The sequence below is a fragment of the Scyliorhinus canicula genome, chromosome 26 (assembly GCF_902713615.1).
Source record: "Scyliorhinus canicula chromosome 26, sScyCan1.1, whole genome shotgun sequence".
Taxonomy (NCBI): Eukaryota; Metazoa; Chordata; class Chondrichthyes; order Carcharhiniformes; family Scyliorhinidae; genus Scyliorhinus; species Scyliorhinus canicula.
In genome coordinates this window covers 23,280,786-23,298,144 of record NC_052171.1, presented here as the reverse complement: position 1 = coordinate 23,298,144, position 17,359 = coordinate 23,280,786, and the positions used below count along the sequence as shown (strand labels likewise).

At 53.4% G+C, this 17,359-nt stretch overlaps 1 protein-coding gene across 1 annotated transcript; it reads left to right on the top strand.

The window, feature by feature from the left end:
- The first annotated feature begins 3,490 nt into the window (after positions 1-3,490).
- LOC119957400 (pyridoxal phosphate binding protein) lies at positions 3,491-16,778 on the top strand. Its single transcript, XM_038785435.1, has 8 exons — positions 3,491-3,621; positions 4,182-4,289; positions 6,487-6,522; positions 7,276-7,351; positions 9,225-9,359; positions 10,637-10,779; positions 11,897-11,995; positions 14,814-16,778. Exons 1-8 carry the CDS (start codon positions 3,547-3,549, stop codon positions 14,946-14,948), a joined length of 807 nt encoding a protein of 268 aa, XP_038641363.1. The 5' UTR covers positions 3,491-3,546; the 3' UTR covers positions 14,949-16,778.
- Positions 16,779-17,359: the final 581 nt, after the last annotated feature.

The window sequence follows — 17,359 nt, the reverse complement described above, 5'->3', positions numbered from 1 at the left end:
GCAAGTTCCCACCAACAACTACATCCTAATGAAGTTCCTGGGGGTCACCATCACCAAACAGTCTGTCCTGGTCCATTCACGTTGATGCAACAGTCAAGAAAGCCCAACAACGTCTCTACTTCCTACGGAAGCTAGAGAAATTTGGCATGTCTGTAACAACTCTCTCAAACTTCTGCAGATGTGCCACAGAGAGCATCCTATCCGGGTGCTTCACAGCTTGGTATGGCAACTGCTCGGCCCAAGTAAGCAAGAATCTGCAGAGTGTGGTGAACTCAGCCCAATGCATCACACAAGCTTGCCATCCTCCCATTGATTCTGTCTACACCTCCCGCTGCCTCAGGAAGGCAGACAGCATTGTCAGAGACCCCTCCCACCCAGGCATTGCCTTCTTCCAGACCCTTCCATCAGGCAGAAGGTACAGAAGTCTGAAGACTCGCACATCCAGACACAGGAACAGCTTCTTCCCCACAGCTACTAGACTCCTCAACGACTCCCCCTCAGATTGATCTGTTCCCTGTAAGAACACTATTCACTGGGGGAGGGGGGCTGTGTATATTAAGGAGGACTATGAGTAATCCCAGATTCCTTTTTGTCATTTGTTTATGTTAACATGCGGGCTGATGTTTGGGAGTTGGTGGGAGGATGGGATCGTTGTTATTGTTATGGGGATTGACATATTTGTTGCTGATTATTGTTTATTGTTGGTGGGTGTAAATTCGGGAGAAAATGTGAAAATGGAGAATAAAAATATTAAAAATAAAAAGAGCACTATTCACGATGCCCTATGCTGCTCTTGCTCATGTATTTGCTTTGTTTGGCCCCGTGTTCTGCACTGTAACCAATCACTTTGTCGATGTACCATTTGTCAATGTTCTCTGATTATTCTTGTGTCTGCTATGTCCGTACTGTGTACGTTCCCTCGGCCGCAGAAAAATACTTTTCACTGTACTTCAGTACGTGTGACAATAAATCAAATCAAACCAAATTATCTGAGGGTTTTTCACTGTTGCTGGCTGCCAGATGAAGATTGAACCCAGGACGTCAGGGAGACCCCTCCCCTGGTGATATGGCACCGACTAAAACACTAGAGGGTGCAGTACTGCCCCTCCGGCAATCCAGTGCTCCCTCAGACTGAGGACTAGAGACGCAGTCCATCCAACTAAAGAATGGTAAATCCCCACCCCACGACCTGGTCTGGAGAAGGCCATTCTGAAATGCTTTGTGGGTGAAGAGACTTGTTGCACAGCCCCGCTAGCGAGGTGACTGCTCATCTGGCAGTATTCAGGGCAGACGACCTGTCTCAGCGCCACCCCCTCCTGGCGATCGGCGGTGCTGCAGCTCCAACTCCACCAGCCTCCAATCAGCTGGAAATTTGAAATGAGAAGTTGACCGTTCCGGGACACAGTAACACCGGCTTTAGGTGAGCTCCCTCCCGTTCTATTTACTTCTGCCTTTCTCAAATAATTATCCAGGTTCCCCTTCATGTGTCTGGTGCTATTTATTTCAGTACAGACCCTCTGACCCTCGTGCGGGACAACCCCCACAGACCTCCCCCCTCCTCCACTGAACACCTAACAGTACAGGATAAACAGCCACCATCTCCATTAAAACCTCTCAATTGCCCCCCCTCATGGTGTACTTAACTCCCTCGAGATATAAAAATTCCAATAAGACCCTCCCACGCTGAGGCACTGGGTGGAGAGGCTGCCCTCCACCCCATCAGCCCCCGCCTTCGAGCAATCAGCAAGGTGAAGGCCGGAACGTCGGCCCCCACCCCAGTCTGCAGCTCCGAGGTCCGCCGCCCCAAACATGACCCTAAGGGCTTCCTGTCAATTTGTAGGAGCCCCGACATGGTGCTAAAGGAGACCCAGAGCCCACGAGCCGAGGACGGCCAGAGCGTGTGGACGTGGTTAGCTGGGTCCTTCCCCCACCCCTCACTCATCCTCAACCCCCGCAAACAACCTGTTCATCCTGGACTTGGTCAAATGGGCCCTGTGCACCAACCCTAACCTCGCACGTGATGATGTAGCGTTCACTGTCCACATGGCTTCGCTCCACACCCCATCCTCCAGCTCCCCCAGCTCCTCCTCCCATTTAACCCTCTCCATCGACACTGCGGCCTCCTCCATAATCCTACACTCAATCCCAGACGTCCCCTCCACCCCTGCCAGTGACGGGACCCTCTGCACCAACGAGGACGGTGGCACCACCGGGATTATTGGAAACTCCAGGCTCCTTCAACTCCTCCAGGCTCCCAAATCTCCCCCACCCCCAAAACCAGCTCCTCACCCACCCCTCCCCCCCCCCCCCCTGCCCCGGATCCCCACGAATACCACATCTGTGCCTGAGCCTGGCATCGGCCATCAACCCCTCCCTCGCCTGGCATCGCCCCCCCCGAACCCCACCCCTCCCACGACTGGCATCCCCCCCAAACCCCATCCCGCCCACGACTGGCATCACCCCCTCCCCGCCTGGCATCGCCCCCCGAACCCCACCCCTCCCAGCCTGGCATTGCCCCCGCCCCCACCTGGAGCCCCTCCCCCGCCTGGCATCGCCCCCCCGAACCCCACCCCTCCCCCGCCTGGCATCCCCCAAACCCCACTCCTCCCACGACTGGCATCCCCCCCAAACCCCATCCCGCCCACGACTGGCATCACCCCCCCCCCGCCTGGCATCGCCCCCCGAACCCCACCCCTCCCAGCCTGGCATTGCCCCCGCCCCCACCTGGAGCCCCTCCCCCGCCTGGCATCGCCCCCCCGAACCCCACCCCTCCCCCGCCTGGCATCCCCCAAACCCCACTCCTCCCACGACTGGCATCCCCCCCAAACCCCATCCCGCCCACGACTGGCATCACCCCCTCCCCGCCTGGCATCCCCCCAAACACCACCCCTCCCCCACTGGGCATTGCCCCCTCCCCCACCTGGAGCCCCCTCCCCCCACCTGGAGCCCCTCCCCCCACCTGGAGCCCCTCCCCTGCCTGGCATCGCCCTGCTCAGCCCCTCCCCCACACCAACCACTCCCCCCCCCCCCCCCCCCCCGCCTCCTGCCCCTCCCCTGAGCAGCTGCCAATCAACCCGGGGATCCGCCCCCTCACTCCTGTCGCGCTCTGATTGGTTCAGGTGCCTTCGGGCCGAATTGTTTGAATCCGGTTCCCGTGCTCTGATTGGCAGCTGTCGCCCGGCGCTGTGATTGGTCCACCCGGTCGGTGCGGCGCTGTGATTGGTCCGGGAGGGTTGGCGCTGTGATTGTCCCGAGAGGAGCGGTGCTCTGATTGGTCCGAGCGGAGCGGTGATTGGTTGGGGCCAAGCGGGGCTGTGATTGGCCAGTTCTGGAGGAGCGGCATTGTGATTGGTCCGATCGAAGAGGCGCTGTGATTGGTCTAGACCGAGCGGCGTTTTGATTGGCCTCGGCAGTGAGCTGTGATTGGTCCGGGCTCGGCGGTTGCGTGATTGGTCCGGCCGGGGCAGAGCGGCGAAACGGTTGGTCCAGGCCGAGCGTGGGCTGCGATTGGTCCAGGCCGAGCGGGGCTCTGATTGGTGGGTGAGGATGGCGGTGGATGTGGGCCGCAGTCTCCGGAGCGTCAGCGAGAAAATCCGGGGCGCAGCGGCCAGGAGACCGGCGGTGAGGCCGAGGCCCGGGGGAGCCCGGGAGAGGGGGGAGGCCGAGCCCCGCCCGGGGGAGGGAGACCCGGGGGGCGGGGGGCACCGAGCCGGCGGGCCGAGTGGCACCGAGCCGGCGGGCCGAGTGGCCGCCCTCTCAGCCGGGGATAGACTGGAGCTGAGGGGCCGAATGGCCTCCCCTCCCCATGGGGAGAGTGCGTGCGAGGAGGGAGGTGTGATGTGTGTTATTCTCTCTAACCCTCTCTCTGTGTCCCTCAGGCTGAGGGGCCGAATGGCCTTCCCTCCCCGTGGGCGAGTGCGTGCAAGGAGGGAGGTGTGATGTGTGTTATTCTCTCTAACCCTCTCTGTCCCTCAGGCTTAGAGGCTGAATGGCCTCCCCTCCCCATGGGGAGAGTGCGTGCGAGGAGGGAGGTGTGATGTGTGTTATTCTCTCTAACCCTCTCTCTGTGTCCCTCAGGCTGAGGGGCCGAATGGCCTTCCCTCCCCATGTGGGGCGAGTGCGTGCGAGGAGGGAGGTGTGATGTGTGTTATTCTCTCTAACCCTCTCTCTGTGTCCCTCAGGCTCTCCCTGACATCTCCCCTCGCCTCGTCGCTGTGGGTAAAACCAAGCCGCCAGCCCTGCTGATCGAAGCTTACCGCCATGGCCAGCGGCACTTTGGGGAAAATTACGTGAGTATCCGGCCCTTTCCCTCCTCTCCCGAGAAGGAGCAGCGGAGCTGTGGAGTTGGCGCACCCACGGTTCTCAATCGCACAATGCAGGAGGAGGCCATTCAGCCCATCGAGTCAGCACTGACCCTCAAAGAGCACTCGGCCCAGGGCCACTTCTCCGCCCTATCCCAGTAACGCCACACAATGACACAAAGGGGTAATTTAGCATGGCCAATCCACCTAACCTGTGCATCTTTGGACTTGTGGGAGGATACCGGAGCACCGGGTGGATACCCACGCACACACGGGGAGGACGTGCAGACTCCGCACAGACAGTGACCCAACTGGGAATCGAACCCGGGAACCTGGAGCTGTGAGACAGCAGTGCTAACCACTGTGCCACCCCACAAGAAATGCATTCATGTGGGAAATGTCTCTTCTCGGTTAACACAAAGCTCCGCTTAACAAATTAGTGGGGCCCCCCCCTTCCCGGCCATAATTAGCACAATTCAGTGTCGTTTGTTAACTGCCTTACGAATGGATAGCAGTTTTTGTATTTTTACAAAATTTTTACATTGGGGGCAGCAGGGTAGCATGGTGGTTAGCATCAATGCTTCACAGCTCCAGGGTCCCAGGTTCGATTCCCGGCTGGGTCACTGTCTGTGTGGAGTCTGCACGTCCTCCCCGTGTGTGCGTGGGTTTCCTCCGGGTGCTCCGGTTTCCTCCCACAGTCCAAAGATGTGCGGGTTAGGTGGATTGGCCATGCTAAATTGCCCGTAGTGTCCTAAAAAAAGTAAGGTTAATGGGGGGGGGGGGGGGGGGGGGGGGGTTGTTGGGTTACGGGTATAGGGTGGATACGTGGGTTTGAGTAGGGTGATCATGGCTCGGCACAACATCGAGGGCCGAAGGGCCTGTTCTGTGCTGTACTGTTCTATGTTCTATGTACAGTAAGAAGTTTTACAACATCAGGTTAAAGTCCAACAGGTTTGTCCTATTAGACTTTAACCTGATGTTGTAAGTATCTTACTGTGCCCACCCCAATCCAATGCCAGCATCTCCACATCATTTATATATTTAAGCAAAGTGACAAGCTTTCAAACTTAATTATCTATAATTTGAATAATTAAACCAAACCGTGATCTGCCGAATACGGTAATTGTATTAAATATTTAACGGTTGCACTCCTGAATCTCGCAGTTTATTTGGGTTCAGGATCTATCCGTGACCAGTTTGTACTGAGAGGGGAGTTGAGAATATCTGAGGCTCTTGCTCTCTGGCCTGGAGATCGGAGAGATGCTTGACGGGAGTCAGAGTAAATTGGTGGTGGTGACGGGCCGCCTTAAACTGCTGCTGGCAAAGTGGCTCCCCTTCTGCTGTGGGGGAATAATAAAAACCCATGTCAGGCGGTGTCTGTGGAGAGGAACAGTTAACATTTCAGGGTGAAGGCCCTGCATCAGAACTGATAAAAGATGGGAATGTCAAGAGTTTTTAAGCCATGGGAAGGGACAGGAAGAACAAAGGGTAAGCGTGTGTGATAGAATGAAGGCCAAGAACGATTAAATAACAAAAAATTTCCCGATGCAAAATGTTTTTTTCCAGCGTTTCAGCTTCGGGTTCCCAGAACCCGCTACATTTTGCTTTGGTTTTCATGTTCATAGATTTAATAGAATTTACAGTGCAGAAGGAGGCCATTCGGCCCATCGAATCTGCACCGGCTCTAGGAAAGAGCACCCTACCCAAGGTCAACACCTCCACCCTATCCCCATAACCCAGTCACCCCACCCAACACTAAGGGCAATTTTGGACACTAAGTGCAATTTATCACGGCCAATTCACCTAACCTGCACATCTTTGGACTGTGGGAGGAACCCGGAGGAAACCCAGGCACACACGGGGAGAAGGTGCAAACTCCACACAGTGACCCAAGCCGGGAATCGAACCTGGGACCCTGGAACTATGAAGCAATTGCACTAACCACTGTGTTACCGTGCTCCCCGGTCTGCCTGTTGGGGATCTGCCGTCTCTGTCCAATTTCGGTCCGGGTCCAAGTGTGTGACTTTGGAGGGAACTTGGGAGTTGGTGATGTTCCCAATGCATCTGCTGCCTGTGGCCTTCTAGGTGGGAGAGGGAGTGGATGGGCAAAGAGTTAGCTGCTGTGTCCTGGCTGCTGTCGAGCTTCATGATGATCTCTGTTCAAACCTGCTTTTCATGTTCACAGGTGCAAGAGCTGGTGGAGAAAGCCTCTGACAGTCAGGTACAGTAAATCCGTTCTTAGTCACTCTCCAGGCATTGGCGTACCCCGTTTGTTTCATCCCCAGCAACCCAGTTCCCCCCTTGCTCCCCCACCCACCCTGGTCAGCATATCGTTTTCCCACTCTTTGGCTAATTGCGTTGACAGCAGAGCAGTGCACAAACTTGAGATATTTCTGCTCAACACAGTTTCACTGTGGTGGTACGGGGTGGGGGAGACGGTGTTTGGCCACAAACCTATCTGGTTTGGGAGGGACGGGGGCAGAAATATCAGATCATTCATGTGGTGTGGTGCAGAAACTGAAAATCCCCACCCCCCCCACCCCAAAACCCCCTGGGATCTCAAGTCTAGAGCAAGAGCTCATCCCAACATCCCCGATCAACATTACAAAGTCTCCCCAGATCTTGGCATGTATTTCGATATGCTAACGTTTGTAATTGAAAAGAATAATTTGGTATGTGGGCATGGTTGGCATTGTTCAATGCCCACCCCTAAATGCTGATGGGAATCTGGCGGTAAGTTGTCTTATTGAAGCACTGCCGTGCACGGTGAAGGTGCTCTCGCTGTGTCGGTTCGGGAAGGAGTTCTGGGATTTTTACCCCACGACAGTGGAGGGAAAACTGACATTTCCAAATGAGGATGTTGTTAATGTCCGCTTACTTCCCTCGGTCTTCTCGGCGGTTCAGGAATATTTGATGTACAAAGCCGCTGCCCTGGTCAGTTTATCGAAACCCCTCTATCTCTTTCTGGTTACAGATTCTCTCCACTTGCCCCGACATCAAGTGGCACTTCATTGGGCACTTGCAAAAGAACAATGTCAACAAGCTGATGGGTAATGGTCCAGCAGCGCAGCACAAAGCACCACTCGCTCGGGAAACACAGCAGCTGATTTAGACACACAGCGACACTCCCACCCACACACACAGCGACACTCCCACCCACACACACAGCGACACTCCCCACCCACACACACAGCGACACTCCCACCCACACACACAGCGACACTCCCCACCCACACACACAGCGACACTCCCACCCACACACACACCGACACTCCCACCCACACACACAGCGACACTCCCACCCACACACACAGCGACACCCCCACCCACACACACAGCGACACTCCCCCACCCACACACACAGTGACACTCCCACCCACACACACACACAGCGACACTCCCACCCACACACACAGCGACACTCCCACCCACACACACAGCGACACTCCCACCCACACACACAGCGACACCCCCACCCACACACACAGCGACACCCCCACCCACACACACAGCGACACTCCCACCCACACACACAGCGACACTCCCACCCACGCACACAGCGACACTCCCACCCACACACACAGCGACACTCCCACCCACACACACAGCGACACTCCCCCACCCACACACACAGTGACACTCCCACCCCAACACACAGCGACACTCCCACCCACACACACAGCGACACTCCCACCCACCCACACACACAGCGACACTCCCCCACCCACACACACAGCGACACTCACTCCCACCCACACACACACACAGCGACACTCCCACCCACACACACAGCGACACTCCCACCCACACACACAGCGACACTCCCACCCACACACACAGCGACACTCCCACCCACACACACAGCGACACTCCCACCCACACACACACCGACACTCCCACCCACACACACAGCGACACTCCCACCCACACACACAGCGACACCCCCACCCACACACACAGCGACACTCCCCCACCCACACACACAGTGACACTCCCACCCACACACACACACAGCGACACTCCCACCCACACACACAGCGACACTCCCACCCACACACACAGCGACACTCCCACCCACACACACAGCGACACCCCCACCCACACACACAGCGACACCCCCACCCACACACACAGCGACACTCCCACCCACACACACAGCGACACTCCCACCCACACACACAGCGACACTCCCACCCACACACACAGCGACACTCCCACCCACACACACAGCGACACCCCCACCCACACACACAGCGACACTCCCACCCACACACACAGCGACACTCCCCACCCACACACACAGCGACACTCCCCCACCCACACACACAGCGACACTCCCCACCCACACACACAGCGACACTCCCACCCACACACACACAGCGACACTCCCACCCACACACACTGCGACACTCCCACCCCCACACACTGCGACACTCCCACCCACACACACAGCGACACTCCCACCCACACACACAGCGACACTCCCACCCACACACACAGCGACACTCCCACCCACACACACAGCGACACTCCCACCCACACACACAGCGACACTCCCACCCACACACACAGCGACACTCCCACCCACACACACAGCGACACTCCCACCCCCACACACAGCGACACTCCCACCCACACACACAGCGACACTCCCACCCACACACACAGCGACACTCCCACCCACACACACAGCGACACTCCCACCCACACACACAGCGACACCCCCAACAACACACACAGCGCCTGCTCCGTGACATTACTGAGCAGCTCCGTTTAATTTGTACAAGCAGTTAGGGGGAAATTGTGCAGCTTTCGTCACGAGCGAGCCTCACACTGCTACTGAGTGCAAAAATCTTTCCAAAAATCACTCTGTTGACAGTGTTATTTCTTCTCCTTTTTTTTTATATACATCTGCCTCGACAGTTGCCCCCAACCTGTTCATGATCGAGACCATCGACTCTATAAAACTAGCTGACAAGATCAACCTGTCCTGGCAGAAGAAGAAAACTTCACAGAAGCTGAAGGTCATGGTACAAGTCAACACCAGTGAAGAGGACAGTAAGTACGGGGTCACAATGAGTGACCAGGCTTGCAATCTCCCTGGAGAAAGGAAGGTGTGTGTGGGTCCTTTTTTCCCTCCGCTGTCTCAAACTTCCCACTGGCTCTTTGAGATTTGTCAGTGTTTGTTTGTGAAGTGGGGTCGAGTGTGCTTGCAGGGCCCTCCGAATGTTTAATTTCAGGAGAATTGAAAACTGCAGTTCTCGAAGCAAGGAAAGAACTTGTGTTTCTATAGCGCCCTTCCCGTCCTCAAGATGTCAGCAGTTCGCCGTCAATTCAGCCCCGTTTAGACAGTGTCGGGGGGGAACCAAGGTGGCTGCCGTGAGCACAGCGAGCTGCCACAAATAGCGGTGTGGTAATCATTTTCTGTGATATTAGTTGAAGGATAAGTGTGGCTCTGCCGTTCTTGGAGTAGGTCAACAGAGGAGATGTCGGGTTTCATACCTCATTGGTAATGGGTTGAAGGGTTATGGAGAACGGCCAAGATGGCATCAGCCATGATCGAATGGCGGAGCAGACTCGATGGGCCAAATGGCCTAATTCTGCTCCCAGATCTTACGAACCTATGAAGGTGTCAGGGTGTGACTTAAAGGAGGAGAGAGATGCGGAGAGGTTTTGGGGGGAATTTCAGACCTTGGGGTCCAATCAGCTGAAGGTGCAACTGCTAAAGATGGAGCAGTTGAAATGGGAGAGGCTGAAGAGGTCAGTATTATAGAACATAGAACAGTACAGCACAGAACAGGCCCTTCGGCCCTCGGTGTTGTGCCGAGCAATGATCACCCTACTTAAACCCACGTAACCCGTATACCCGTAACCCAACAATCCCCCCATTAACCTTACACTACGGGCAATTTAGCATGGCCAATCCACCTAACCCGCACATCTTTGGACTATGGGAGGAAACCAGAGCACCCGGAGTAAACCCACGCACACACGGGGAGGACGTGCAGACTCCGCACAGACAGTGACCCAGCCGGGAATCGAACCTGGGACCACTGGAGCTGTGAAGCATTGATGCTAACCACCATGCTACCGTGAGGCCCCCACGTATTGGACGAGTGTAGAAATGACCGGGTCGATCGGGGCTGGAGGACATTCCCACGATCGGCAGGGGTGAGGGAAATGAAGGTGAGAAGTGGAATGTTGGATTTGATGGTGCAGCTGATCGAGCACAGGGGGTGATGGGGAACAGGTTATGATACGGGTAGCACCACGTTGTGCAGGTGCAGGAACCGCCTTCCCATTGGCCTGATGGTATTTCTGTTTTGCTTCCTCAGGCAAGCACGGGCTGTCTGTGGAGGAGACGGTGGAGATGGTCAGGCACATCCTCAGCAGCTGTCCCAACCTGGAGTTTGTTGGGCTGATGACCATCGGGCGATACGGCTTCGACACGAGTCTGGGGCCCAATCCTGACTTCCAGGTAAATAAACCACCGACTTGCATTGACGTAGCGCCTCTGCAGCCTCAGGATAAAACCCCCTGGTCCGCATGGACTTCACTCTTGAGGTCTGGAAAGAAATGGCAAATGAGATAGTTGATGCGTTGGTTTTAATTTTCCCAAACGCCCTAGATCCAGGGAAGGTTCCATTAGAATGGAAAATACCAAATGTAACTCCTTTATTCTGAAAGGGAGGGAGACAGAGAGCAGGAAGCTACAGGCCAGTTTTGTGAACGGGAAATCCTGTTTAACCAATTAATGAGAGTTCTTTGAGGATATTGCGAGTGCGATGGAGAACAGGGAACAGTGGCTGCGGTACAGCTGGATTTCCAGATACGGCGAGTCTCGAACTAGAGGGTCACTGTTTAGAGGGATTGCTATGTAAAACAGTTGAGAAAAACATTTCCCCGCAGGGTGGAGAGTCTCTGGAACTCTCTGCTCCACTGCCTTTTCAGGAAGAGTCTGTGAATATTTTTCAGGCAGAGGTGGGGAGATTCTTGATTAACAAGGGGGTGAAAGGTTATCGGGGGGTCAGTAGGAATGTGGGGTCGAGGTTACAATCAGATCGGCCGCGATCTTATTGAATGGCAGATCAGACTCGAGGGGCCGAATGGCCTTACTCCTAATTTGCATGACATCCCCAAAAAAGCCAGCCAAGTATTTTTGAATTGTTTCTTCTTTTGTAATATAGGAGAGGTGGCAGCCCATTTATGCACAGTAAGATCCCACTGTGATCGTGATCAGGTAACCGGAGGGAGAGCCTCCGGTGATCTTCAAGCCGTGTCATGGGGTCAGTTCTATCTACTCGGGGGAATAGACGGGGCCTCTTCAAATGATCCATTGGAAAGCTGCGCCTCTGGCAGTGCAGCACCCTCTCGCTGCTGAAGGAGAGTCAGCCTGGCTCAGCGTTTACTGAAACCAGTTTTTAACTCCCGGTTTTCTGCCTTCAGGCTGTCAAATTGCCACTGCGGTAACTGGAACTGGTGGCGTTTGGGTGGTTGCTCGAGTATCATAGGGGTGATTGGTGCTCACTGGTTACCATCGAGAGCGTTGGTTGGGCCCAGCTCTTGACCATCGTTTCGTTTCTTTTCTAATTCAGGTACTGGCAGCACGTCGTGAGGAACTGTGCAATCAGTTAAACCTGCCTGTGGAATCGGTGGAACTCAGCATGGGGATGTCCACAGACTACGAGCACGCTGTAAGTCTCTAATTGTTCTGGGTCCCCCCCCCCCCCCCCATATCCTGCGCAGTGGGTTTCTAACCTCCCGTTACCTCGCACAAATAAATATTTTTAGTTTTGACTTCAATGCTTCCCAGATCCTATGCCGTGACAGCTGATCTCTGAGTGGCGGGCACGCCATTTTCCTTAATCCCTGCAGCTCAGAAAGCCCAGAGTGGGGTAGTGGGGCTGGCTCCTTTTTTATCAAATTTAGAGTGCCCAATTATTTTTTTTCCAATTAAGGGGCAATTTAGCGTGGCCTACCCTGCACATCTTTGGGTTGTGGGGGCGAAACCCACGCAGACACGGGGAGAATGTGCAAACTCCACATGGACAGTGACCCAGGGCCGGGATCGAACCTGGGGCCTCGGCGCTGTGAGGCAGCAGTGCTAACCCACTGTGCCACCGTGCTGTCCCAGCTGGCTGCTCTTAAAGTGTGACTGTGACTCCGTCCTCAAATTCCTGACCTTCTGTTGCAGAAACAAGACAACTTGCACCGTCATACTTACTTTGGACGACCCAATGTGCTTTACAATCAATTAAATGCTGTGCTCCTAAAGTGTAGTCATTGTTGTAATGTAATCAAAAAAACAGCAGCCAGTGTGTACAAAGCAAGATCCCACAAACCGCAGCATTAAAAATATTTTCCTGCGTCTGTAACCTAAACCAGGGCAACTTTGAATGTCCATCTCTCACTTTCCCGGTCTAAGATTGAGATCTGACCCGACCTTCCACTCCTTCCCTTTAAGTGGTCTCCCTGTTGCCAGAGTAGCCTTTCGATGCCAGTGCTGAACCTTGGCCTGGGAATCCCTGTCAGTCCGACGGTGAGATTTCACCCCCTTGCTGTCCCCCAGTTAAAATATTTCACTGTTTCGCTTATTGTCGTCGCAAGAACATAAGAACTAGGAGCAGGAGTAGGCCATCTGGCCCCTCGAGCCTGCTCCGCCATTCAATGAGATCATGGCCGATCTTTTGTGGACTCGGCTCCACTTTCCGGCCCGAACACCATAACCCTTAATCCCTTTATTCTTCAAAAAACTATCTATCTTTATCTTTAAAAACATTTTTAATGAAGGAGCCTCAACTGCTTCACTGGGCAAGGAATTCCATAGATTCACAACCCTTTGGGTGCAGAAGTTCCTCCTAAACTCAGTCCTAAATCTACTTCCCCTTATTTTGAGGCTATGCCACCTAGTTCTGCTTTCACCCGCCAGTGGAAACAACCTGCCCGCATCTATCCTATCTATTCCCTTCATAATTTTATATGTTTCTATAAGATCCCCCCCCCGGCATCCTTCTAAATTCCAACGGGTATAGTCCCAGTCTACTCAACCTCTTCTCGTAATCCAACCCCTTCAGCTCTGGGATTAACCTAGTGAATCTCCTCTGCACATCCTCCAATGCCAGTACGTCCTTTCACAGGTAAGGAGACCCAAACTGAACACAATGCACCAGGTGTGGCCGTACTAACACCTTACACAATTGCAGCATAACCTCCCTAGTCTTAAACTCCATCCCTCTAGCAATGAAGGACAAAATTCCATTTGCCTTCTTAATCACCTGATGGATCTGTAAACCAACTTTCTGTGACTCATGCACGAGCACACCCAGGTCTCTCTGCACAGCAGCATGCTTTAATATTTTATCATTTAAATAATAATCCTTTTTGAAATTATTCCTACCAAAATCGATAACCTCACATTTGTCAACATTGTATTCCATCTGCCAGACCCTAGCCCATTCACTTAACCTATCCAAATCCCTCTGCAGACTTCCAGTATCCTCTGCACTTTTCGCTTTACCACTCATAGGGGCCTCACGGTAGCATGGTGGTTAGCATCAATGCTTCACAGCTCCAGGGTCCCAGGTTCGATTCCCGGCTGGGTCACTGTCTGTGTGGAGTCTGCACGTCCTCCCCGTGTGTGCGTGGGTTTCCTCCGGGTGCTCCGGTTTCCTCCCACAGTCCAAAGATGTGCGGGTTAGGTGGATTGGCCATGCTAAATTGCCCGTAGTGTAAGGTTAATGGGGGGATTGTTGGGTTATGGGTATACTGGTTACGTGGGTTTAAGTAGGGTGATCATTGCTCGGCACAACATCGAGGGCCGAAGGGCCTGTTCTGTGCTGTACTGTTCTATGTTCTATGTTCATCTTAGTGTCATCTGCAAACTTGGACACATTGCCCTTGGTCCCCAACTCCAAATCATCTATGTAAATTGTGAACAATTGTGGGCCCAACACGGATCCCTGAGGGACACCACTAGCTACTGATTGCCAACCAGAGAAGCACCCATTAATCCCAACTCTTTGCTTTCTATTAATTAACAGAAACCGAGACGGGAACTGTCGATGTTGTTGTGATCTGGGGAGCCTGCCTGAAAAGGCAGTGGAAGCAGCTTCAATGATGATTATTTGAAAAGGGGGCAATGGCATTGGTATTGGGCGGAGAAGGGGTCGTGGATGTGAAATTAGTTGGAGTTGATCTCAGTCATGATCTGCTGGGCAGTCTTCTCCGAGCTGTGCAATCGTTGAATATGGTCCGATATGTTAGCCTTTCCTGTTAACGATGGACATCTCTGCGGTTTCTTTATTAGCGAGTGTACTTCAACAGGGCAGACAGTCCTGACGCAAATGTTGGGGCTGTTTTGCAGGGCTCTGTGTGAAGACCACTGTTTGGTGCTGGGGCCTGTGGGAAAGAGCTTGAGCACATTTTAATGGGCGGGAAGGCGGTCGGTCACTGAGCAGCCGGTCCTCAGCCTATCGAGCACAGGACACTGTACACTGTTTCTTTTACTGGCAGATCGAAGTGGGGGCTACTAACGTGAGGGTTGGCAGCACCATTTTTGGAGAACGGACGTACCCGGCCAAGCAGGGCTCGGACGAGAGCTCGAAGGAGGTGGGTGAGCTAGCGGGAGTAACTGCAAAGGCACTTTGACTCCGAGGCTGGACAGAAGAGAGAGCACCTGGATCCTGGTCGACTGCTGAAATCACATTGGGATTGTGTCCTTTAATTGACCCACTCAGCGACCCGCGGAATCTTTCAATCATTTCTGCCAGAGGAATTTGCCTTTTTTCCTGCCATGTCTGTCGGATGTCAATGTAATTGTGTCGTTGCTGTAATCGGCCTAATGCAGAAGTTATATTACTAATCAAAGGTTAGAACTAATAAATTCACATTGATTCAGTGCAGTCGGAGACCATTCGGCCAGTTGTCTATGCTGCCTCTGGAAGGGCTCGCCCATGAATCCTCCCTCTTGTCCTTTCTCACTGGCACTTCTCTTTCCAATTCTCAATCTGCTTCAGCGCCCTTTTGGGCAATTCTGTTCCAGATCACTGGCAATCTGTGTCTCAGTAACTTTCCCTCTCCAAGGGCAAACTGCATCTCCTCATTTCCTCAAGCCCGAGAACATCTTCCGCCCCCATCTTGCCAGGCTGTGAATTTCAGTTCAGCGTGCTTCCAAAAACATCCATCAAAGTTTAGAAACGATGGTCTCAGTGACTGAATCTGTCAGATTGTCTGAGAAACTGAGCTAATTACTGAACTTCCTTGAGGAGAGGAGATCTGTTGTCTAACTGGGGTTGATGTGTGAGTCCACACCAGCACACAGCCTAGCAAGCCTCCCCATTGTATCACCATCCCCTTCTCACGGGAACGCTGGAGATGGGAAATGAATCTTAGCCCCAATGTCCGCATTGCAAAAGTGATTTTAGAAACAAAATCTTAGTCCCTCCGATTCTGACAACCCGTGTGAAGCATTGAGATGATCAGAGTGGCACCTACCACCAGTTAGAAGGACGGGGTAGCGGGTATGTTGGATTACCAGCTCCAAGTACCCCACCCAAACCGTGCGCCCTCCTGATTTTAGCCTGTGTTGCCGGGGCTGATGTTAGTCTGAAGCATCTGCTGGAGCAGAGGCTGGGGATGGCGGTGACGTAGCGGTGACGGCACGGGACTCCTAACCCAGAGGCCCAGGCCAGTGCTCCTCGGGGCCCGAGTTCAAATCCCAACCCGGCAGCTGGTTGCAATTCAAATTCGGTGAATAAAATCTGGAATTGAAAAGCTCGTCTCTGTCGTGGTGACCACCCCACGATTGGTGTAAAGACCCATCTAGTTCACTGACGTCCAGTTTGAGAGGAGAGTGGGCACAACAGTCTTGCACTTAATCGGATCCTTATAAAGTAGATGTCAGCACGCCCGCAGTCCATTACTTCCTCACCTGAAAAGGGTGCGATTGAAAATAGCTGAATGTAGAAAATATCGGAGAATATATTATCCGATATAGAAGTTAGAACCAGCCCGTTCACCCAGCAGCACTGTGTTTGCTAACAGAGGTTCACTTCGAGTCTGACACTGCCTCAACTTTAAAATTCTCAGCCCTGTCCTCAAATTCTTTATCAGCCTCAACCCTCCCAATCTCTCTCACCTTCCCACTCCACAACCTTCCGAGCACTCCGCACTCCACCAGGCCTGGCGTCCTGCATCCCCAGCTTCCTTTGCCTCATCACTGGCAGCGATGCTGACAGCTGCCTGCACCCTCAGCTCTGACTTGATCCCTCTCTACAATCCCTCTGCCCCTTCTCGTCTTTACAAAGCGCTGCTGGAAGCCTAGGCTTGGAGCTTGCTGTTGGTCACTTGTCCGAATATCTCCTTTCGTGGCTCCGTGTCGAGATTTAGCTAACTCTGAACTTTTTAAACTCCTCGGGACGTTTTGCTCTGCTAACCGCTTTGTACAAATGCAAGTTGAATAAAAGAACTATTAATGTTTGGTGTGTCAAGTCTCGGATAGAGGAATAAGCGATTCAGCTGCCAACGGCAGGATATTTGAGAGCGTGCACAGTGAGGGCTCACTGCTGTATCGAGTTGGAGAGGTTGGGTTCTACAACTTTCCCACACCCCAGCAGTGCACTGAGGAACTTGGCATTTTCTGAACCGTCGCCGTGTCTCGGAGAGTATGAGACAGTCGAACGCACTTCATTCGGTGCTCGGTCTTTCTCAGTCCGCAGCAGCACAGATTAACCATAACGTCTACAGTTCTCGGCTCGCACTGCTCAATGAATGTTGTTTTACTGGTGATTCAAAGTGACATGAGCATTGTTTAAAAGGAATAAAGTAGATCAAGTTCTGCTTCAAAAAGTGACATTCACTGGCCACCTTTAGCAAGGCTAAACTTTCCCTCCTGTTTCTGTATGACTGGGTAAGAGGCTCTGCAGTGAAATGTACTGAGACCATCTCGTTCATTCACAGATCGGAAACAATACATCAGCGTGTGAGCAGGAGGCGCTCGTCCATTGGGATGACTGGCCTCTTTCTGTGCTGTACATTCTGTGTTTATGTGAAGGAATTTT